Source organism: Cladosporium halotolerans (genome assembly GCF_011745625.1).
Source record: "Cladosporium halotolerans strain TM138-S3 chromosome Unknown Sca6, whole genome shotgun sequence".
Taxonomy (NCBI): domain Eukaryota; kingdom Fungi; phylum Ascomycota; class Dothideomycetes; order Cladosporiales; family Cladosporiaceae; genus Cladosporium; species Cladosporium halotolerans.
Window position 1 is genome coordinate 165,414 of NW_027191457.1, and position 22,192 is coordinate 187,605.

General features: G+C 56.8%; 7 protein-coding genes across 7 annotated transcripts; 2 read left to right on the forward strand and 5 right to left on the reverse strand.

The window, feature by feature from the left end:
- Window positions 1–7: 7 nt before the first annotated feature.
- On the reverse strand, window positions 8–1,378 carry WHR41_02394 (uncharacterized protein; the record flags this gene model as incomplete). The annotated part of the gene is made up of 2 exons (XM_069371000.1): window positions 8–456; window positions 508–1,378. 2 exons carry the CDS (start codon window positions 1,376–1,378, stop codon window positions 218–220), a joined length of 1,110 nt encoding a protein of 369 aa, XP_069231909.1. The 3' UTR covers window positions 8–217.
- Window positions 1,379–3,228: 1,850 nt separating this feature from the next.
- Window positions 3,229–4,380, reverse strand: WHR41_02395 (uncharacterized protein; the record flags this gene model as incomplete). The annotated part of the gene is made up of 3 exons (XM_069371001.1): window positions 3,229–3,958; window positions 4,016–4,075; window positions 4,145–4,380. 3 exons carry the CDS (start codon window positions 4,378–4,380, stop codon window positions 3,229–3,231), a joined length of 1,026 nt encoding a protein of 341 aa, XP_069231910.1.
- A 3,340-nt stretch (window positions 4,381–7,720) lies between these two features.
- Window positions 7,721–7,960, reverse strand: WHR41_02396 (uncharacterized protein; the record flags this gene model as incomplete). The annotated part of the gene is made up of 1 exon (XM_069371002.1): window positions 7,721–7,960. The coding sequence occupies one exon, from the start codon at window positions 7,958–7,960 to the stop codon at window positions 7,721–7,723; it is 240 nt and encodes a 79-aa protein (XP_069231911.1).
- Window positions 7,961–8,444: 484 nt separating this feature from the next.
- WHR41_02397 (uncharacterized protein) lies at window positions 8,445–10,265 on the forward strand (the record flags this gene model as incomplete). The annotated part of the gene is made up of 1 exon (XM_069371003.1): window positions 8,445–10,265. Exon 1 carries the CDS (start codon window positions 8,994–8,996, stop codon window positions 10,263–10,265), a length of 1,272 nt encoding a protein of 423 aa, XP_069231912.1. The 5' UTR covers window positions 8,445–8,993.
- Window positions 10,266–10,728: 463 nt separating this feature from the next.
- Window positions 10,729–15,090, forward strand: WHR41_02398 (uncharacterized protein; the record flags this gene model as incomplete). Its single annotated transcript, XM_069371004.1, has 1 exon — window positions 10,729–15,090. One exon carries the CDS (start codon window positions 10,729–10,731, stop codon window positions 15,088–15,090), a length of 4,362 nt encoding a protein of 1,453 aa, XP_069231907.1.
- A 297-nt stretch (window positions 15,091–15,387) lies between these two features.
- Window positions 15,388–19,004, reverse strand: WHR41_02399 (uncharacterized protein). Its single transcript, XM_069371005.1, has 5 exons — window positions 18,733–19,004; window positions 18,585–18,679; window positions 17,742–18,529; window positions 15,805–17,687; window positions 15,388–15,747 (listed from the first exon to the last, which is right to left on the reverse strand). Exons 1-5 carry the CDS (start codon window positions 18,942–18,944, stop codon window positions 15,468–15,470), a joined length of 3,258 nt encoding a protein of 1,085 aa, XP_069231908.1. The 5' UTR covers window positions 18,945–19,004; the 3' UTR covers window positions 15,388–15,467.
- A 1,121-nt stretch (window positions 19,005–20,125) lies between these two features.
- On the reverse strand, window positions 20,126–21,933 carry WHR41_02400 (uncharacterized protein). The gene is made up of 3 exons (XM_069371006.1): window positions 21,389–21,933; window positions 20,494–21,336; window positions 20,126–20,441 (listed from the first exon to the last, which is right to left on the reverse strand). Exons 1-3 carry the CDS (start codon window positions 21,750–21,752, stop codon window positions 20,254–20,256), a joined length of 1,395 nt encoding a protein of 464 aa, XP_069231942.1. The 5' UTR covers window positions 21,753–21,933; the 3' UTR covers window positions 20,126–20,253.
- Window positions 21,934–22,192: the final 259 nt, after the last annotated feature.

The window sequence follows — 22,192 nt, forward strand, 5'->3', positions numbered from 1 at the left end:
TGTGTGCTTGCTTGTATTGTACCATCAGATGAAACCTGGCATGCGGGCATTGAATTGCAGTGCTTGGCTAAGATGCATGTCGTAAATGAATGTTTTTGATTCAAAGTTCCTCGTCACCTCCCTGCCATGCTTCCTGCAACAAGTACGTTTACGTCGTCGACTTCCAACATTCGCGTCCTTGAGTATTCCCCATTCCCATCCCCTGTAATTGATGATCTCAATCGATCTCAACCACCAGCTTCCGCGGACTGATCGACTTGACCCCTTCAGCCTGCGGCGCCAGCATATGTAGTCTGCCGAACATGGTATCGACAGCACCCTGCAGCGCCTCGAGACCCTTGCCCGCGATCTCCGGCCGAGGCAGGAGCTTCCAGCTGCCGTCGGCGAGCGCGGAGGGAAACCACTTGCCCCAGATATAAGCGCCCTCGTCGGTGTCCGCCATGGCTGGCGCCCAGTCTTTGTACAGAAGTCAGTAATGTGAGATACGAGACTGAGAAGGCGACTCACTCGATGCGATCCTAACGCCCTCCGCCACGTCCGCGGGCACCGGCATGCTCTGCGGCACGACAGTAGCGACGACCTTACTGCCCTCGAGCCGGCTCGCGATCCGCGAGCACGCGACGGTGCTGCCGTCATTGTAGTACGCCGCGAACACGCCCGCGCACTCCCGCCCCTCGCACGCGGCGACGACGTCGTCGACGACGCTCGCGTCTCTGTAGTCGAAGACCGCTTCGGCGCCGAGGCTGCGACAGTGCGCGAAATTGAGCTCGCTGGCCGTCGCGACGACGCTGTAGCCCGCCCGGCGCGCGAGCTGGATGGCGCAGCTGCCGACGACGGACGAGCCGCCCCAGACGACGAGGACGCGGCCGTTTGGGGCGGCTGCGCCGCCGCCGCCGACGAGGACGGGAGGGAGAGTCAGGGCCAGCGTGTGCGGCAGGAAGAGCGCGTAGGCCGCGACAGAGAGGCAGGAGGGGAACACGGCGGCGTCGGCGAAGGCGGCGTCGTCCGGGATCTTCGCGGCCAGGCCGGCGGAGACGGCGCAGAAGAGCTGGAAGGCGCCGCGCGGGCTGTGGCTGCTGGCGGACTCGGGCGTCGGGATGTCGACGGCGTGCGCGCAGACGCGGTCGCCGACTTTGAAGCTCGTCACGCTGGAGCCGACGGCGTGGACTTCGCCTGCGACGTCGAGGCCGAGGATGAGGGGGTGCTGGGCTGGAGTGTAGATGAGGCCGAGGCGCTGGACGGCGGCGTCGGCGGGGTTGATGCCGATGGCGCGGGTTTTGATGATGATTTGGTCGGGTCTTGGGGTGGGCATGGGAGCTGGTTCGAGGGTTAGGGGATGCCCTTTGAGGGTCTCTTGCCAGGCTGCGCGGTTGGCCATTGTGGGTTTGGGCTGCGTGGGGGTCGCGGTGGGCTGGGGGAGAGGGTTGTTGGGCGATTGCGATGGCTTTCACATGGCTGGGCCAGCGCGTCTTGTTCTTTTTATTGTTGCTACTATGGTCGTCGATAACGCGGACTTAGGCACGCCTCTCTGCGTCGGTGTTCGTAGCAAGAAAGACCAGACTAACGACAGCCCACGTGCCTGATTACGAGAGCAGGAAAGAGCTGGCATTGCAATGCTGCCCTGAGTGACGTCGGCCAAAATCCTTCGTTCGAAGATAATGCGCAGGTCCAGTGGCATACGAATGGAAGCTAGGAGGACGCACTGCTGAACGGGGTACGGAGTCATTTCAAGGCTCCGAGGGTCCGCTCGTGAGGAGCGCGTTTGCGCTGGAAGGATCTAGGAGTGCGCCAAACTTCCCACGGCCATCTCGATAGGCTCGCCCGGACACGTCGTGTTTGCACGGACGGCGAGTCTGGAACACGGAAGGAGCTCGTGGTCAGTCGTGGCCCTTTCCTACTGATAATACGAGGAGATGAGATGAAGTCGAGCAGTCCTAAAGTCCGGTTCTTATCGCCGACGGCTGAGTGCTACCAAAGTCACTCCTACGGTGTTGATCTCCTGGACACACGGTAGGATCCATGTAGGAATTTCACCCAACGATCACTTGGCCAAACGAAACTCCCGAACCGCTTTTTTCACACGGCCGTCGCAAAAGAAAAGCCACTCCGCCTTTACGGGCCAGTCTCGAGCCCTTGTGCTTGGCGAGACGTTGGTAACCGTTGAAGCCAGCTACCAAGCATGTGTCAAGTCTCAATGAAGTAGTAATTCGGGTCACAAAAGATGTAGCAATATGTTGCGATGTCCGGAGACACCCGAGAGAGCACAGCCCTCGAGAACACTTCCCTGACCCCGCCTCTTCTAACAAAGACAGGGTAACAAGTACTGGGGTAGGCGATTAGATACTACGAATGCCTCACCTCGAAATCTGGATTGCCTTACGGTGAGGTTGCGAGACCAAGCAGCTGGCTTGCCGCAAAGGAGCCCCCGCCCCTACGGGTAGGTCAAACGCAAGCCGTCGCGGACGGGCGAGAACGGGACAAGGTGCCGACCACGCGTGATAAAGCCAACTCGTTAGCTGCAACAAATCACGTGCACGTCAACCGAAGTTGGTCGTTTAGGTCTGAAGCAGGAACGGGGAAGCGGAGCGAAGAAAGAAAGCAGCCGTCGCCGCAGTTCTTCCAAGTTATTCGTGACATTTCGTTTCTCTAAATTCGCTATATTTCGAAAAAATTGCGCGTCGAGAGCCTTTTTTGTTGTTTGTTGTTGTTGGCGTCTTCGACGATGTTGATGTTGTGATCGATGATCCAGACAGACACCCTTCGCGTGATGCGGCCGGCGTGCTTGCTGGTCTGAGGACCGTGGAATAAATCCAAAATGCTCCTTCTTTCCCAGCAGATGCTCCCTCCAGCTTGATGATCCCCCCTCAAAAAAAGAAAAAACTTTTTTCCGCAATGCGTCTATGTGAAAAACAGGCTGTAGAATGCGTTGAAGATAAAACTTTTTGTGCCCTCCCGAGTCCAGTCTCAGCCGAGACGGCGGTCGACCGGACGATTTGTATTTTGATTTCTATTTTTCTCGTGGAAAATCCCGAAATCTCGGATCCAAAGTACAATAGAAGAGGAGATTGCGATGCCAGTCCAGTTTGGTCCTTGAGATGGTGATGATGGTGGTGGTGGGTATAAAATGCGTTGCTCGTTCGTGTGTCCCGTCCCAATGCCTGCAAAAAAGCAATGATTGCAAAAAAAACGCCTTTCCAATAATTTAACGGAGAACATGACGGGCCGGTTTTAATCCCTGCTTCGCTTTCTGGAAGAAGAGCGGATGGCGTCGTGGTTGAAGAGCTGCCTGAGGCTTCCCATGGCGGCGCCGGCGGGGCACTGGGTGCTGTCGCGGCGGGCGTCGCGGTCCAGGCTCGGGCGCTTGGCGTCGTTGTTGGTGGTGTTGTTGCCCTCGGCGATGCGGAGGGTGGTCAGCGTGCTGGCTTGGCTTTTGAGGCTGGCGTCCTGGTGGCTGGGGAGGGTTGGGCTGGGCGGCGCGGTGATGGGAATGACGAGGTCGATGCTCTTGTTTGCTGTCGAGCGGGTGGAGGCGTGGTGGTGGAAGTGGGAGGCGGTCGTGCCGTAGGAGCTTGAGGGGGAGTGGATCAGGGATGGCACGTCGGTTGCTGTTGAGGTGCGCTTTGTCGAGGGTCGGCGAGGAGCGTGGGTGGTGGAGGTAGGGTAGCCTGGGAGGTCGAGGACGTGCGGATCGAGGCTGCCGGGTTGAAATTGCTCGTCGTAGTCGTGCTCGTCGTAACTGTCGTCGTTTTCGTGGGTGGATGATGTCATTGACGAGATGGAAGAGACACGACCAAGGTTGAGTTCGGAGAACGTTGTTGACAGAGGTCGAAGGACGGTGGGCGAGAGTTGAGGGAGAATGTCAACAGGAGGGTGGTCGGTACAGGCGTGGGTCCTCGGGCTTATGGGTGGTGAGTGGGCTGGCTGAGGTGTGGATGTGATCGAATCCCGCTTGCGACAGCTGTAAATAGTTAGCACCCATTGACATTATTCATGACACGTGAGTGTATCGACATACGATTCCGAGCAGTAGAGCATGCTGAAGTCTGGTGTGACTATTTGCCTTTCGCATGTGGCGCTGCCAATAGATCAGCACAGGGTCTTGGAGAAGTTGGATGAGCCAGCCCAATGATCGGCAGGAACATACCAGAACTGCAAAAAGCTAGCGGCCATGTCTTCGCTGTCTTCGCTGCTCTGCTTGGTAACGTCGACGCCGGACTTGTGCCTTCTCAGGGCGGTGGAAGGGTGAGAGAGAGCGGCGTGGTTGTAGCTCGGGCTACGTTTGGACGATGAAAGAGCAGGTCTGGACGGGCGAGCATGGGCGGCGTTCGGCTTAAGGCCATTGGATTGAGAGCGCCTGTGGTGGTGAGGACGGGCGTTCATGGTGATAAAGAATAGCAGAGCGCAATGCTCGTGCTGCACGCAATGTGGAGTGAGGCGTGAGTCGAGAGTGAGACTGGTCCCAACAGGAGGCCCAAACTCTCGGTTATCCGCGCGATTTAGATAGCAGAGGTAAACGTTGCGGTCAATCAGCGGCGGTGACTGAGGGATAAACGCGAGCGGTAGCGTCGCGATTTATGGTGTGATCGCTGGCGAGGGGAACGCGATATTCTGCTACAGAATTGCATCAGCATCGCCGGTGCCACGGTTGGCGAAGCACGACATATACATACCGATGCAGCGATGCAACAGCACTGAATCAAGCAGGGCCGGGCGCCTATCCTCGGTTGATTGAGATGGGCGATAACGAGCGATAAGATAGGCGTGGGTGTGGCTGCGGGCGTGGCGCGATGGAAGCCGGCGGAGGAGCGAGCGGTGATAGGTTGGTGGGAGGTACCAAGGCAGGGCAGGTCCAGCAACGACAGACAGTGGGAGCGATAAAGCAATGGGCGAGTCAAACAAAAGACGCAGGCCGGCGAGTGCGGCAATAATATCCTTCACGACAATATTGACTCACGGGCGGAGTGATTTTCCCACGCGTCCCTTCCACCTTACCTCACCAGCCGCGGAGTACCTCGATGGCCCGTCAAGCGAAGGCGTGCGAGCACCGCCGTTGCGCGCGAGCCAGAAATGCGGGTCCAGCATACCACTCCGCGCACGCACGCACGCACGCCCGCCTGCACGCCGCCTGCCCACGGCTGCTGGCCTGCTGGCCTGCTGGCCTGCTGCCCGCTCGCCGGCCAATGCCCAGCAGGCCTCTGAGACACGCCCAACCGGCCAATGCAGCACGTCTGCGCCAGTGCGCCGCGTGCTGGGCCTGCACGTCGACAGCACACGGTGCACACCCGCGCGGGCGCTCGTGACGGCCCACAGAGACCGCGAGCGCTGCGAATGATGATGCCGGCTCGTCGCACTGGCACCGTCACCGCCCGGGGGGTCAGTTTCTAGACCGCGGACGGCGCCAGGCAGGCTGAGGCAGCACGGCGACTGGCGAGGCAGCACACACGTGCAGCCGCCTCGCGCACCAAAGACCGATCCTCCCACCGCCAGGCGAGCTTGTCCCGCGGTGCTGCCAGCCTGGAACTGCCCAATCGGGACGGCCACACGCCTGCAGGGTGGGGCGTGGGCAAGGCCGCGCGCTGTGGAGGGCGTCCGTTGCAGCAGATCGAGAACGACGCGTCCTCCCGCTCTGCACAGATGTCCTCCCCTCCAACCGTCGCGCATAGGAGGAGATTTTTGCGCCCTCTACGCAATCCTCGCTGCTCGGAGTGCCGGTGCACCACCTCCCCTCCTGATGAACACAATTCCACTCCTGTCCGTGTGCCTGTGTGCGTGCCCGAGCGCTCTTTGTTCTGGCCTCGCCCTGCATCGCGATCGGAGATCATGCGAGGAACAAGTCAGAAACCGCGCCAGCCCTACGCGCCACGCCGCTGACGACTGCTCGATCATGCCATTCCCAAAAATGCCACCAGCCTTTTTCCCGTCCTCGGTCTTCGGCCGCCGGAAGGCAAGGGAGCCGTACACGAATGCTGCACCGCGCAGGTACTCACACACGCAACCCTGATGGCCGCGTCTCACAGCCTTCGCGACCGTGTCGCTTACATTTCTGTTACGAATGCGTCTGGACCATCCGTCCATCACAGTCAATCCACAACTCGCACCGCCGGACATTGTTCCGGCTGCTGTTCGCATTCCGTCTCCTTCCCCTCTCCCGTTCTTCTTTTGACCCTAGCTTGCCGCTCAGGAACTGACTCCGCCGGCACATCTGGCGATCAACCCTATGTACGAGCAGTGCCTCCCGTGTCTCTGCCTTTGACCCTGCAAAACTCTCTCCTACAAAAAAATAGAGCCGCTTGCAAACCCAATGCATCCGCGGCGCATCATCTTCATCATCCCTCCACTCTCGCTCTCTCGCTGCCCAGCGCAACCCGAATTCTAGACCGTCTCGTTCCCCCCCAGTCTCCACACGAGCTACTTCGCGTTCGTTTCCAACTCGCACCGCGGGCCGTCGGCAATAGCACGATCTCTGACGCCGTCTGCCGGCAATGACGGCATTGGCGCAGTAGCAGCAAGGCAATAATGCTTCTTGCTGTCCCCGTCTATGCACTCTTCACCGCATGAGCGTGTTTCAGCCCGACAGGCGCTGACCGGGGAGAGCATTGGAATGCCGAGCTCGCGCCGAGCAATAATCCGGCCCTGCGTGTGCGGAGCTTTTTCGTGAAACGTGCTACACACGTACAGTACCTGTAGGTACCTGACCTACCTGCTTGACCGTCCAGACTTTCCTGTTCAGCGCCCGCGCATACCCGAGCGTCGCACCGCGGGAGCCGAGGAGCCATAGAGAGCCGTCAGCGTTACGAGCCCGGTGGTGGAGGGGAGTGTACGTGTGACGACTGACGAGCCGCTGTGGTACGTATTTAGTTACCTACAGTGCAGTACCTACTCTGCCGCGTCGAAATGTGGATGCCCTGAGCGTGTGAAAGTTTGACATTCCGTTGTACAAGTTATTCAACTACTTGGCAACAAATACACTGCCGCACGTACTCAACGCAACCCGCCCTAAGCTAACAAAACCATTCCAATCCAAGTTTCGTCCCTGAAGCCTCAAATCGATGTCACTGCTGCTGCACCGCCTCCTCCTCGCCCATGCTTGATCCCTGCTTCAAGGCCCGGCGCGCGTTTCGTACTACTGTACTTTTCTGCCCACCATACAGAATTCTCTCCCTCTGCTACCCTCTGTGGCTGTCCCCACAGCCCTTCAGTCAGCCTTACGCGTTCGTTCCATTGACGTTCGAGACCTTCCGACGCTGGGCGGTGCGGCAGTCGTCCTTGGAATGGCTATGTTGTCATCCTCGTGTTTGAGCGGGCCGTCCGCGGACCAATCGCACGAGTCGTCCATTGGTGTTCATCGTTGCCTGGGGCCTGGCCTTTGTTGTTGCCGGGTGATGATGACTGCATGCATGCGGACGGCATTGCCGTGCTCCATCATCATCGCGGGTTCATGCTGGGTGCGCTGCGGTGCCGTTACACACGCGCACGCCGAGAGCTGCGCTGTCGCGTGACAGCGTGCGGCGAGAAGCAGCGGCAAGAGCTCGCGCGAGCACCTTTTTCCTTCTTCGTCGAGGTCGTTTCCGCGAGATCGCTTCCGCGGCCTTCAAGCCAGCCATCTCTCTCTCTCCTCTGCCATCAAAGCCTCTCATCAGATCCCAGGAAACAGAGCAGAGGGCGCCGCACCCACTCCCTTTCCTCACTCCCTCAAGTCTTCCCTCAGTGCCGCATTCCCTCACTCTCCCCTCCCCTCGCCCAGCATCCTAGCGCTCCGCCACGGCTCCGTCGCCCGCCTGCAGCGCGCCCGCAGCCGCGCCTCGCGCTGCGCTTCGCTCATGTTGGAGTTGTCTTCGCGCGGGGCGAGCGGGAGGGTTGTGGTGAGGAGTTCGGCGGGGACGGAGGAGGGGCTGGAGGAGGAGGTGGAAGGGGTTCGGGAAGGGATGGAGGAGCGGCGGAGGGGGAAGGGGATGTGCATTTTTGTGGGTGGAGGTTGGGGTTTTGGGTGGGTGGTGGTGAGTGAGTTCTTGATGGTGCTGATTGTGGTGCAGACGTTCAGATGTCGATGGGTGCTCTGGCGAGGTTGGTTGGTCGAGGGTCTTGGTTTCTTTGTTTGTACTGCTTGCTTGACACTCGAGACCCTGTGTTCCGGTGGTAAGGTGAAGTATGCTGCAGATGCTGATGATGATGATGATCTCTTACATTCCAGCAAACTCGACGCAATCAGGGAACAGTCGCATACTTATCCCCTCCGGTCTATCTCAGATCCTCCGGATATTCGGCTTCAAGCCACGGCAGCCTGGACCGCCGGAGCTATCACGCCTTCATCACCTCGATAAGGCACAACGAATGTAAGCGGCTCCGGGCGGAACAAAGAACGTGACTCGGCCGGCGGGCGTTAGGGCTTGACGCCGTGAGAGTCGTCCCGTGCGCTCATTGGGCGCCTTTGTTTGCCAGCGGACGTAAATGGACTTAAGGTGGTGATATTTACGTGATGGGCCTGTCAGGATGAGAGCTACCTTTCTTGAGGTTGTTTAAGCAACTGTGATCGTCTGTCTTGAAGGGCGAAACCGTCGAGTTGATAGGCTTGTTTGCTTTGCGACCGAAGTCGGAGCCCCAGGCTTTGGTGTGCTGTCCGCACTTACCCCTCCTGACCTACCTGGACGCGACATGCCTTGCCACGACTTGCACGTGGATTAGGTACAACATGGAGCTGTCGGTACGCTTCTTTGAGCTATAGCACCTTGTCGCGTCATACGGATGAGCTCGACGCTTGGTTTGAGCGACGTGAGCGGAGCATTGTGGACAGGATCATCATGGCCTAACCGAACCCCTCACTGGATGACAACATCCAAGGTAATGAGCGAGCTTCGTGAAACATGCAAGGTAGCAGGGACGCATCTTCTCTACCTTCGTCTGAAAGAGCTTGACTTTGTTGTTATATTTACTTGATATAGTTTGGAGCTGGACGACATCTGACTAGAAATCTACACGTCGATTACTACCTTACAATGTCACAAACACAGCAGCTCGTACACTCAAAAGGGATCTTCCATGGCCTCCCTGTATATCCCGCCGAAACCAACGGCCTCACAGCGATCATAACCGGCGCGAATGGCATCAGCGGCCACTACATGCTACGAGTCCTGGCCGAATCTCCTCAGCGCTGGAAGAAAATCTACTGCCTCTCCCGCCGCCCGCCCAACATCCCCAATGGCCTCCCAAAGAACGCCGAGCACATCCCTCTCGACTTTCTCCAAGACCCCGACCGTATCGCATCCACCCTCAAAGAACACAACGTCACCGCCGACCACGTCTTCTTCTTCTCCTACCTCCAACCGCCCCCCAAACCCGGCCAAGGCCTCTGGTCCGACGCCGACGAGATGGTCCGCGTCAACACCGACCTCCTCCGCAACTTCCTGCAAGCCCTCGAAGCCGCAGCCATCACGCCCTCGCGCTTCATGCTCCAAACCGGCGCAAAGAAATACGGCATCCACCTCGGCCCCACCAAGCTCCCCCAGGAGGAAAGCGACCCGCGCGTCGAGCTCGAGCCCAACTTCTACTACCCGCAGGAAGACCTGCTGGCCGCGTACAGCGCGCGCAGCGGCTGCGGCTGGAACGTCGCGATGCCCGGGCCCATCACGGGCGCCGTCCCGGACGCCGCGATGAACTACGCCTACCCCTTGGCCGTCTACGCGGGCGTCTGCGGGCGCCTGGGCCTGCCGCTCGAGTTCCCCGGCGACGAGGCCAGCTGGCAGATGAACCAGAGCATGAGCTACGCGCGCATGAACGCGTACCTGGAGGAGTGGGCGGTGCTGCTGGGCCCCGCGGGGGAGATGTTCAATGCGTTTGATGGCAGCGCGTTCACGTGGGAGGCGGCGTGGCCGAAGGTGGCGGGGTGGTTTGGGTTGGAGTTCAGGGGGCCGAGGGACGGGGATGAGTATGGGCGGGTGGAGACGAGGTTCAATCCGAGGGGGTATGGGGGGAAGGGAGTGGTTAGGAGTAAGTTTAGTATGGCGGAGTGGGCGAAGAGGGGGGAGGTGCAGAAGGCGTGGAAGGAGATGGCGGGGGAGTTTGGGCTGTCTGTTCCGGATGAGGGCGAGTTGGATCGCATTTTCGGGTTCTTGGACGGGACGTTGTGCAGGCCGGCGCCGCTGTTGTACAGCCCGGACAAGGCTAGGAAGTGTGGTTGGCACGGGTTCGTGGATTCTTGCGATGCTTTGAGGGAAACCTTTGAGGATCTGGCGAAGCTGAAGATGGCACCGCCGATGTCTAAGGCCTGAAGGTGAGACGTTCAACCCAAAATCTTCAATTGAATTGTTCTGTAGTCAGCGCCTCGCGTGCAGAGGGCAATGCTCTTAACAGCCAAAATGTGTCACATGACGTCCTGACCGACAAAAGTAAACCCGCGGCTAATGGCAGAAACAGCTAGATGTGACTTTGAACTCGAGTCGTACAAACGTAGTCACTGAGGTAGGCATCCATGATTCTGCAATCTAATAGATATTGTGGAGATGAATTGCAAGGCCGATGGCGTCGAGCTTGTCTTCGGTGGGGAGCTCTCAAACCGCGCTAGAGGCGCGTCCAGCGCGTCGCCATTCAGCTTGCTGCAGCGGTCTGACCTTTGACCGGCGCATTGCGACAATTCTGGCACTTTGCGCCGACCAAGAATTGCAACCTCTCACACCGGACATGCACACAGCGTAGAGGCCGACACATCGCAAGCGCCAATACGCAGTTTCCGATATGGCGCGCGCCAGCAGAAGACGGGCTGCGAGCCCTGAACCGGTCGAGGAGCCACAGGAGTTGGAAGTGGAGCAGCAGTCACAGGACGAAGAAATGGAGGTCGAGGAAGAGGCCGAGCAGGAAGCCGCGCAGGTGCTTGAGTTCGACGAGCCTCTTACATGGCGCGCTGGACGCCCTATCCCCGTTGCGGACCTTCTGCGTCGTCTCAAAAAACTACATGACGAGCTGTCGGCTATGGAGCAGTTCGAGGTCGAAGATCAGGCAGGTCGTGATTCTGTCACGCCCAAAGCTCAGGAACTCGGAAACACGCAATTGTTGGGCCACAAAGACAAAGGTGTCAAGGCTTGGACGCTGGCTTGCATCGTCCAGATGTTCCGCGTACTTGCACCCAATGCGCCTTACAAGGCTGGCCAACTGCGAGAGATCTTTTCTCTCGTTGCGTCGACTGTCATTCCGGCCCTCGCAAACTCGTCTGGACCCTACCAACAGCAGTATCTGGACATCTTGGACTCGCTTGCGAACCTGCGCTCTATCGTTCTGATTACTGACCTTCCTGGCTCGGAGAATCTCATCTTGACGCTATTCGCGAACTGTTTCGACCTGCTATCAGGGAACATCAAAGGCGCGGGCGTGGAGCAGGTGGCCAAGACTGTGCAGTACAACCTGACAATTGCGCTCTCTGCGATTCTTCAAGAAGGTGGAAAGCCGCCTGATGGAGTCCTGGATATCCTACTGGCACAATTCTTGAGAGCTGATCCGGAGACTATGGCTCAGAGTGGTGCCCCGGCTCCCAGAACACTGGAAGACATCTCACCCGCCTACAACCTGGCGAGGTCGATATGCAACCACTGTGCAGACTCCCTGAGTGTTGCGGTCGGCAATTACTACAGCTCAGTACTCGTCGACGCTTCAGAAGCTCCTACTACTTCGAAGCTCGGCAAATCCAAAGGACGTAAGCGTACACACGATGAGAGTGAGAATGAGTCTGATGACGGGTTGATGACACCGCCCGTCGAGCAGGACTTCAGAGATGTCGAGAAAGCACACAGTCTCTTGAGAGAGCTGTGGCGTACTTCGGCTGAAGTCATCGACGCCGTCATCCCTCAGGTCACTTCGGAAATGACAGCCGAGAATGTTCAAATCAGGACGCTGGCTGTCCAGACAGTCGGCGACATGATCGCGGGCATAGGTGCTGCCGGCCCTCCACCACCGGAACCGCTCGACCCTGCAGCGTATCCGTCACCAAGCTTGGAATCTTCGGCTCCGCAGCAGCAGGAAAATGCGCTCTTCAAGCCAATTGCGCCTCATGACTTCTCATCTAAGTATCCTGAATGCTATCACGAGTTCCTCAAGCGAAGATCTGACCGGTCGCCAAACATCCGAAGCGCATGGGCAACGGCTGCAGCCCGCATTGTTCTGACCTCTGGAGGCAACCGGGGTCTTGACGCCGATCAAGAAACCAACTTCTTAAATGGACTAGCAGACATGCTTCTCGACTCCGATGAGAAAGTTCGCTTGGCTGCAGTGCAGGCCATCGCGGGCTTCAGCTTCGATGCTATCATTCAGAAGTTGGGAAAGAGCGGCGGAGTCTTGACGGAAAAGTCGTTGCTCAATAACTTGGCTGGTCGTATCAAGGATCCCAAAGCTCACGTCCGCACAGCTGCCATAGAGCTGCTTGCACGCATTTGGGGCGTTGCTTCAGGCGCCATTGGTGAGGGCAGCGAACGAGCTCGCACGCTGCTCGGTGCCATCCCGTCATCCATCCTGGGCGCCGTGTACATCAACAATCCTCACATCAACGCACTCGTTTATCGCGCCTTACATGAGTCGCTATTGCCAGTCAGCTACCCCCGTATCAAATCTAACAAGGTCACTTCGCAGCGTGTTGCGGACAGCCAGAATGGATCAACGTCAAGCCTGGACCCAGACACCATTCGTGTTGAGCGTATTCTCGTGCTCATGCGGGACCTCGATGCCCGTGCACGTACTGTATTCTACAAGCTGCAACAGCACCAGGCGGCATTCGCGAAGTACATGGAGGTCTTCCTCAAGACGAGTGAGTCCCTGCACGGCGATGACACGGAATCATCGCAGAAAGAGGACAAGAAGAAGCTTGCCACATACGTTGAACAGCTTGCAAAACTCATGCCAGATCCCCAACTTGCGGCTGAACATTTGCAGAAGTTCTCCAAACACCACGACCGTCGCGCCAATCAATTGATTCGCTTCTGCTATGCTGCGGATAGCGACTACCGCAAGATCACGAAAGCTATGAAGGAGTTCTCGAAGCGCCTCGAGGATGCCCCTGCTCCGATGCCAACAGTACTAGAGACTATGTTACCTTTGATGCGTATCGTTTCGATCTTGGTCTTCAACCAGAGCCATGTAACTCCGATGGGCAATATTGCGAGGACGAACGAGAAGGACCTTAGCTCCACAGCACATGAACTACTACAAGAGATTTCGACGCAAAGACCAGAAGCGTTTAAGGTGCAAGCAAAGGAATACGTGCAGACACTCAAGAAGCAGGCACCAACAGCGACAACACCCAATGACCCTGAGGCTGTTGAGATACTCAAGTCTTGCGCGCACTTCGCTCAGCGATCGCCGAACGATATGCCGAAGGACCGTGATTTCTACGAAGCCATGGGCGCATTCGCTCTTCACGGATCGCCTCCCAAGGCCTCGAAACACGCGATCACTGTCATAGCGTCGTCCGCTTCCAAGAAAGACATGTACGCCAACGATATTCTGAAGCAATGTCTTGAAACAGCCGAGTACGGCGCAGAGCACTTCCTCTCTAAGCTGGCTGCGATAAGTCAGATCTGCCTCCTAATGAGTGGGGAGGTTCAGGAGCAGAGTGAAGAGGCAGTTACCGCATTGGTGATTGGCAAGATCCTGAGACAAGTGCGAACGCCTGCAGAGGAGAATGATCCCGAATGGACCGACGACATTGACGACGACCTAGCATCCAAGCTCTGGGCCCTCAAGATCCTAGTGAACAACATTCGTGGTCGTGTCGGTCTGATAACGGACGATGCGCAAAAGTCAGCGTTTAGAGCAACGGCAAATCCGGTCTACAAGCTGCTCAATACTCTAATTGAGAATGAGGGTGAACTCTCAAAGACCACGACGACACCAAAGCATCACAGATCATCAATGCGTCTCGCCGCCGCTGTGCAACTGCTAAAGCTTTGCTGCGACCGTACCTTGCACAGCTTCTTCTCTCATGCCGACTTCAACCGCCTAGCGAAGGTTGCTCAAGACCCTCTCCCGGAGGTCAGAGCTGGCTTTGTAAGGACTGTCAAGAAGTATCTTGGACAAGGCAAGCTCCCGCAGCGCTTCTATGGCCTGGTCTTTATGTACGCTTTCGAACCTTCGAAGGAAGTTAAAGAAAGCACGACTACCTGGCTTAAAGCCCGCGCTGCGATGGCTGGCAAGGGTAACGACCCAACCATGGTTCAAGTGTTCGTTCGCTTTCTCAGCTTGCTCGCACACCACCAAGACTTTTCGCCGGAAGCAGGTGAGCTTGAGGACTTTGTCGAGTACATCATGTTCTACCTCAAGTGCGTGGCCACAGAGAGCAATATTCCCCTGATCTACCACCTCGCTCAGCGCGTCAAGACCGTGCAAGACGGCATCGACCAGAGCAAGACCGAGAACCTCTACGTCCTTTCCGACCTCGCGCAAGCGATCATCAAACGCTTCCAGGAGGAGAAGGGCTGGAGCTTGCAAGTCTACCCGAGCAAGGTCCGCATCCCTGCCGGTCCGTTCGCACCGCTTGCGGATCACCAGACTGCCCAGGAGATCTCAGAAAAGCGTTACTTGCCCGACGAGCTGGACGAGGACGTGATCGCCGATCTCGTCAGAGCAAGCCTCAGGCCAAAGAAGCGCAAGGCCGAGGGCACCGCGTCGAAACAGCCGGCAAAGAAGACGAAATCGTCCGCCAGCGCCGCTGCGCCGAAGAAGACTCCCGCTCGCAAGGTGCCAAAGCCTGCCAAGACGCCTAAGAAGAAGATCGAGGACACAATCCCCGAGAGCGAGCGCAGAAAGAGCGCGCGCGTCTCGACGGCCAAGAGCTATGTCGAGCAAAGCGATTCGGAGGAGGACGAGCCGGACAACGAGGAAGAGGGAGAGAGCGCCAACGAAGACGTCGAGTCCGACACGCCTCCTAGCAGTCACCCCACTCCCGCGGCCGCTCGTGCGCCGCCACCGGCTTCTTCTCAAGAGACCAAGAAGCGGGGCAAACAGCCGCAGAGGGCTCCTACGAGGAGGCTGCCGACTCGCGGAGGGAGGAGGAATGGGAAGGCAGAAGACAGCGACGAGGAGCTGTCGGATGCGCCTAGTGATTTGGAGGCTTAGGCACACTCCACGAGGAGATTTTTGCGTGGTCTTAATTATGACATGTTTGGCGAGGAAGCATTTGAGCGTTCAATGGAAAAAACGGCGTCTGCAATCGATTATTTTCTACTCACTGAGCGCGGCTGTGAGGACATGCTTTGGTGTTCTCTTCTCTTTTTTCTTTCCTTCTTTCCAGAGCGAGGTGTCGCCAGGGTGTTGCATGCTCACATACACAGCAGTATTTACTGATTCATTAGCTACGGCGAGCGATCACGAAGGCATAGCTAGCGCACAAAGTCGTATAGGCAGGCGAAGAAATGCTTAATCATGACTGCGTTCCGTTCGTCTAATCTATCGTATTGTTTCAACAGAGAACCTGGGTGCGCACGCAAAACACACTACCACGCGAACTTGGCAAAGAACTTGCCAGGATACCTCCTGACCAGGAACTTCCGCCCCTCGTCCAACAGCAACAGGCCCATGCCGAACGCCATCGGCAGGAACCAGTGCTCGACCGGCACGGTGGTCGTGTCGAGCACGGCGTGGAATTTGGGCACGTAGAGGAAGAAGATGGCGATGAGCAGCGAGAAGATGATCGCCGGCAGCAGGTACCAGTTCCAGGCGTGTTGCAGGAGAGAGAGGCGGCGCGTGCGCAGCGCGAAGAGGTTGAACCATTGCCTTCAAGAAAGTCAGTGTCGGAGAACGTGGATTGGGAAAGGGCAAGGGTGGACTTACATGACGACCAGATTAACGAAGTAGATCGAGCTGGCTCTGTTCAGAATGGCGGTCTTGGCATCCTCGCTCATGCCGTCCGGCGTCGCGCCGAAGCCGAACCACAGCACTGAGAAGTACAGGCCCTGGCGCTGGCAGTACCAGTACGCCATCGCGAAAGACGACACTGTCTCGATCATGCCGGCGAAGCCGTAGGCTTGCAGGATCAGCTTCCAGTCGACGAGGCGGTCCTTTTTGGCGTTGCGGGGCGGGCGGGTCAGGACGTCTGCTTCGGGCTCTTCGTACGCGATGGCGGTCGCGGCGGCGCAGTCGGTGAAGCAGCAGATGATGATCATGAGGAAGCTGCTGAGGATCTGCGGCAGGCCGAACATCACGTTCGTGATGACGGGCCAGAATTCGGAGAAGCTGCCAGCCGGGAGGAGGTAGGCGATGGTCTTTTTGAGGTTGTCGTAGACAACGCGGCCGTATTTGACGGCTTCGACGATGGCGGCGAAAGAATCCATGAGGACCATGTCTGCGGCTTCGATCGCGATATCGGATCCGTTTCCCATGGCGATGCCAATGTCTGCGGCCTTGAGTGAAGGAGCATCGTTCACGCCGTCGCCAGTCATACCGACGGTGAGATCGCGTGCCTGTAGCTCTTTGACGATGCGAAGTTTATGTTCTGGTGTTGTCCTGGCGAAGACGACTTCATCGTACTTGCACAGCTTGTCCCACTGGCTGTCGTCCAGAGTCTCGATATCCGATCCGGAGAGAACGATGGCGTGGCAGCGGTCTGTCTCAAAGGAGGCGGGCTCCTTGATACCGGCGCTTTCGAGATAGTCTTTACCAAAAACCAGGTTGGTCACGTCGTCGACCTTATTCTTAGGCTGCGTAATGATACCGCAATCAGCAGCGATAGCGCCAGCCGTGAGCTTGAAGTCGCCGGTGACCATAAATACTCGGATGCCAGCAGTGCGAAGTGTGCGGACAACCTCAGGAATTTCCAGCCTTGGAGGATCAACGATGGCGACCAAGCCAACGAGGGTGAGCTCAGAAGTTGCGCGTCCCATGATGTCGGTTTCGTATTCACGCGGCTGGTCGCTGGGGTTGAAGTGAAGATTGTCCAGCCTTTTCTTTGCGAGCAAGATGACGCGCTTTCCTTGCGATGACCAGGTATCTTTCATGCCTTCGAGGACTTTACGGTCTCCTTGGCTAATGGCCTCGGCGAACCCATCCTTATCCATGTAAGACCCACAACGCGGCAGGAGAATGTCGGGCGCGCCCTTGATCATCATCACAACTCCATTCTCTGGAGCGGAGTCTGATTGGACAATGTTGATGGCGAACTTATTCTTGCTGTTGAAAGTGACTTGGAAGATTGATCTCCAGTAGGCGCGCAGAGAGCTGACGGGTGTCAGAGCTTCCGCAAAGCGAAGGATGGCAGAGTCTGTAGCGTCGCCGTTGATCTTGCGGCCTTCAAGCGGGTCTCTGAGTGTAGACGCATCGAACTCAGCAGCGTTGCAGACCGCGCTGACATTTGCCAGCTCGCGGACGACCTTGCTGTTTTCGTACAGGCCGACCGCTTCCTTCGCAGAGTACTTTTGTTTTCCAACAAGGCAATCCGTAACAGACATCTGATTCCTTGTGAGCGTTCCTGTCTTGTCTGAACATATCACATTTACGGAGCCCAATGTCTCGACCGTCTTCAAGCTCTTGCAGAGGATCTGGTTCCTCTTCATGATGTTGGCGGTAATCGTGAGACTGGCCGTCACGGCAATTGGCAGGCCTTCTGGAATGAATGCGACGGCGACCGAGACGCAGTCGACGATAAGGACCGGCACGGAGATCCAGTCAGGATATTCGCGACGCAGCCAGCCAGCCCATAAGCTGATGACAAGGATGACCTAACAATGTTAGCATATCCAGACAACGAGTTTTTGTAGATAGACACCGCTTACCATTGTAAGCATGAGAGTAACAATGATACCAATGAAGATCAGGATTTCCTTCTGCAAGGGTGTGAGGCCAGACTTCGGTGTACTTGTAAGCTTTGCAATCCGGCCGAAAACAGTGCGGTCTCCAGTCTCGACGACAAGGCCCCAAGCACTACCTGAGACACAGTGTGTGCCAGCCATGCCGATACACGCAGTCTCGAGGTAGTTGTCATCAGTAGATTCAACAGAGCCAAGAAGAGGTGCAGTCTCGCCTGTCAAGATCGAACGGTCGAAACGGGCGTCGGGAGACACCTCAACGAAGCGGACATCTGCAGGGAGTCTGTTGCCAATCGTGATGCGGAGCATGTCTCCTGGAACCACGTCGCGTCCGTCAATTTGAGTCTGCTGACCATCGCGTAGTACAACACACTGGTCAGGCAACATGCCTGTGATGGAAGCCATGACCCGCGAGCTCGAGAAATCTTGCCAGAACGAGAAGGCGGCCTGGAGAAGCCAGACGATTGCGAGCACGATCGCAAGGGCCAAGTTCGCAATCGCTGGAGGCTGCCCTAGAGGCTTCCAAGCAATGAACACAAGAATTGACGCGACAAAAAGAATAGATCCGAAGCCGCCAAAAAGATATGTGATCAACTTGCGAAACCATCTTGAAGGCGGAGGCGTAGGCTGGTTAGGGCCAACCTCTTTGAGCTTTTGCAAGACAGTTGCGCCGGGAAGACCTGCGCCACGAGAACTTGATAGCTGGCTGAATAGTTCGTCTGCAGGCGTTTTGTGATGTTGAATGTTGTTGAACTCTGCACGGCCGGTCAGCTTGGGTTGATCCGTCAGCTGCATATCGCAACGCCGTACCAATTTCCGCGCTCTTTGACTTGATATCTTTCTTCTTCTTTCCAGCCGTCTTTTCGGCGAACTTGGTGCGCTTGCTGTGCTCGATGTCGTAGGACCTTATACAATGTCAGTCCGAGTCGAGGACCGCAGGCAACACGGCAGATCTCACATAGTCCTGTACTGCGGCGGAAGAGCAAGAGCAGGATCGATGCTTCTTCGCGCCGGTCGTATTGACATCGAGTCCATAGAGCCGCGCCTGCTCCTCGACCGCAGTCTGCTCTCTTGCCGTCCAACCTCGGGAGCATAGCGGATGCGACTCCGTTGCCGCTCGAGGTCGACGGTGTCGACATCGACTTCGTTGTGTTTCTCGAGTTTCTCCATTGCAAGTGTTGGCAACGAAAGGGGAGAGGGGAGAGGACGATAAGAAGAGAGAAAGTGAGAACAGAGTAATGCAAGACGAGCTGATGGCGGCAGCTGGGGCCTCTTGTAGTCAGGAAAATAACCTACAACCTTGGCCGCACGAGGGCGGCGCAGACACGTGAAGACGTTGATTGAACGTGGGAGCGAGGGCTATCGTGACGAGATACCTGACACGGCAAAGGCTGTGCAACCCAGTGGCTGGAAAAGGTCAAGTGCTGGTTGGGAGGCACCGCAACAGTCGATGGAGCAATGCAATGTCGCTTGCGCCATCAAATGGGCCCTCGTTCCCAACTAATGGTCACGATTACGCCGCTGACCAGGTCGATGCCGCAAAGCATCAGAAGGCTGGGACGTCCCGCGCGCATTCCAGCAGGGCCGTGTTGCTGGATCGTATGAGCGATTTACGGCGCGTGGGAGTGCGGTATTTTCGAGCCAGCTGGACAACAGCGCGCGTTGCCTCAAGGGGAATCAAATATGCTGCTCCCGCTCCCATAAGCGTGGGGAGACCAGTGAACTCAAGGGCACAGCCTCCGTGAGCTTGTGACCGTGAGCGTGCATTTGGCCGAGGTGAGTTTAAGGCTCGTGGTGAGAAAAGCTTGGTTTCGGTCCTTGTTTTGGCAACGGGCGGACCCTTTCGAGCAAGCCTCCGTTGCGCTTCGTGTGGGCTGCTCGCGTGAGGTACGCTGCTCAATCTCTTTTTTTCCTCTTCGAAGTATAATATCACCATTCTGACCACGGCATCAGATCAAATGTCGTGTCGCGTAATGAAAGGAGGTTGCTGTTGATGGAGCTAAAGGTGTTCGTGCTAACGCCTCCCACGCGTCTGGATAATCGCGCGCCCCAGGACCCACTAGGACAAGCGAAACCACCGAATGGCATCGATCTGCAGGGCAGCCGTCGTTTGACGAAGTCTCACTTGACCGCTTCGGCCTCCCGGCGCAGCCTTCCCATCTACACCGGGCTTGACGAGAGCCTCTTGATTCAAGCACATACCGGTTTCGTAGGTATAAGCGAGAAACGAGAAGCGGCAGACTCTAAAGTAAGGGTGGAAGATGGGAAACGTGGGAGATCAGCCACGTGCCCTGCACGACAACCAATCTTCACCGTCAAGGCGAAGGGGTTATCGGGCTGGGTAATGATACTTTGCGGCGAAAGAAATGCATGGCCTCGTGCTCTAGTGGATATCTCTAATGTATGCAATGCCAAAACGCCACGCTTAAATGCGAAGAAACAAAGATCGACCTCGAGTCGAGTGACTGGAGAGATCGCGCTAGTTGTACCATCCTCTGGCACCCATCTGAGTCTGCTGTTCTGCCTCCCGGTGGGCTATCATGGGCTCTTTATCACCATATGCCTTGACCAAGTTATGCCACGTCTCGTAATCGAGAGAGAAAATGGCCTGGTGCTTGCTTATATTGTTACGACGCTGTTCTTCTAGAGTTCGAGGTTTTTCTGGGCCTGGGCTAATGTCAGTCTCATGAAGCGCAAACGAGCAGGGAAAGCATCTTACAGATAGTCGGCAAGCCGTCATCATCAGGCTTTACACCACAAGTGCCTTCTTTGATGAGGAAGCTGATGCGAAACAAATTCTCGACGGTCTGGCCAAAATCCTTCGGGTCGAGGGCATATTCTAGCAAGTTCGGACCTCCAGTTGCAGTGATTCGATGTTTCTTGAGGATCGCTTTACCCTTGTCCGTTTTGAGTTGTTCAAGATCCTCGATCCCTGCCCTTGTCAAGGCTTCATCGGCACATTCACAGTGCTTCGCCAGATCAGTGTGCAGTCGGCCACAGACCGCTTTCAAATCGTTCTCGTTCGAGAGGTCAAGGTCTTCACCAGTGAGGTTTTCTGGACGTGCTTCCCGACCAGTCTCCCTGGTCTGTCGCGCGCGACGTTGCGTCTGCGTCCTCTGCTTTTTCTGCACAGACAGAGGACCTAGCAAGAAAGAAGGCACGGGAGGCCTCGAGTTGTAAGGAACGCAGGCGTGGCGACCAAGCAGTTCCCAGTCCAACGGCTCGCCAATTGGATCATCGTCACTTTCGTCATCGCTATACTGGCGATTTTGATTCCGTCTTCTACGGTTCTGCGTCGGAACAGGGTCACCCTCTACAGGTCCACCATTTCGCATGTACGTAATACATTTGGAAAGGAACTCATCCACATCCACTCCGCTGCTGGTGTCACCCAAGACAAGCTGGTTCGCTTTGCGATAAGCAAGATCTGACACATTGACTAGCAAACGAGAGTCTGAGGTGGCATCGTTCGTCTGCTTGATGCCGTTGAAGATATTATTCGCCTTCTCCACTGTCTCTGTGAGTCGCGAGTCGTTGGTCTTCAGGATCTCGTCGCGATTTTCTACCCCCGTCAGCCTCCCTTCAAAACAAAGTACTTGAGGTTGCTCACTCACCGTTGAACTCTCGCTCTAATGCCCTGCTTTTACGCTTGATGTCCCTCCTCTCATCCGCATCTTGATTCGGATCGAAGTATCTCGTGAACCGATCGTCCGTCTCTTCCCCATCTTCATCAGGTGACGCAACCGCGGCCCTCGATTCGACGCGTCTACGCTTCTGGGCTCTCAAATGACCGTGGCTGTCTGCAGAATTTGGCGTAGGGAAACTATCGCGCGAAGGCATGTTGGAGCCGCGCTGCTTGCGGGTATCGCGTCGCGTGTTCGGGTCGCGATTTTCCTGATCGGAAGCAGTCGGCGCGGGTGTCTCAGAAGCGTATCGCGATGACGCTGCGGTGGATACTCTGTTGTTCACTCGCGCCATTGCTCAAGAGTGAAGAGTGAGGTATTGTGTTACGCGAGAAAGTCGCTCCAGAGCCGGCTGTGTCGCGTCCAGGTCCGGTGAGAGGGCGCAGTGACTGCGGCGTGCTGAGGGACTCGCTAAAGTGAATGTGGCCTCGGTAGGCAGCATCAACAGCTGCACGCTCGAGCCACGCTCAATGGATGATGCGATCAATCTGTTGCGAAAGAATTGGACGAGACTATCACTACCGCGGGGCCATCACCAATTAATCGCGTGAAGACGCGCTCTGAGACGTAGGGCTTGGGGACACGGATTGCCCGAACGAGCCGACGCGATGTGCGCTAGTCCGGAATTGGCACGTAGCCTCACTTCATTGCTCGTTCAACCCTTCCCTTCCTGCCAACAGTGACTGCAACTGCAGTTGATCGAATGGCTCGAAAATGGAGTACAAAAAACATCAC

Coding starts and splice junctions, on each gene's coding strand:
- WHR41_02399 (XM_069371005.1), bottom strand. CDS start 18,944: ATGGAGAAACTCGAGAAACACAACGAAGTCGATGTCGACACCGTCGAC. Junction 18,530..18,584: donor GTCAAAGAGCGCGGAAATTG/GTACGGCGTTGC, acceptor CCGGCCGTGCAG/AGTTCAACAACATTCAACAT. Junction 17,688..17,741: donor TTACTCTCATGCTTACAATG/GTAAGCGGTGTC, acceptor TAACATTGTTAG/GTCATCCTTGTCATCAGCTT.
- WHR41_02400 (XM_069371006.1), bottom strand. CDS start 21,752: ATGGCGCGAGTGAACAACAGAGTATCCACCGCAGCGTCATCGCGATAC. Junction 21,337..21,388: donor ATTAGAGCGAGAGTTCAACG/GTGAGTGAGCAA, acceptor TGACGGGGGTAG/AAAATCGCGACGAGATCCTG. Junction 20,442..20,493: donor TGACGGCTTGCCGACTATCT/GTAAGATGCTTT, acceptor ACATTAGCCCAG/GCCCAGAAAAACCTCGAACT.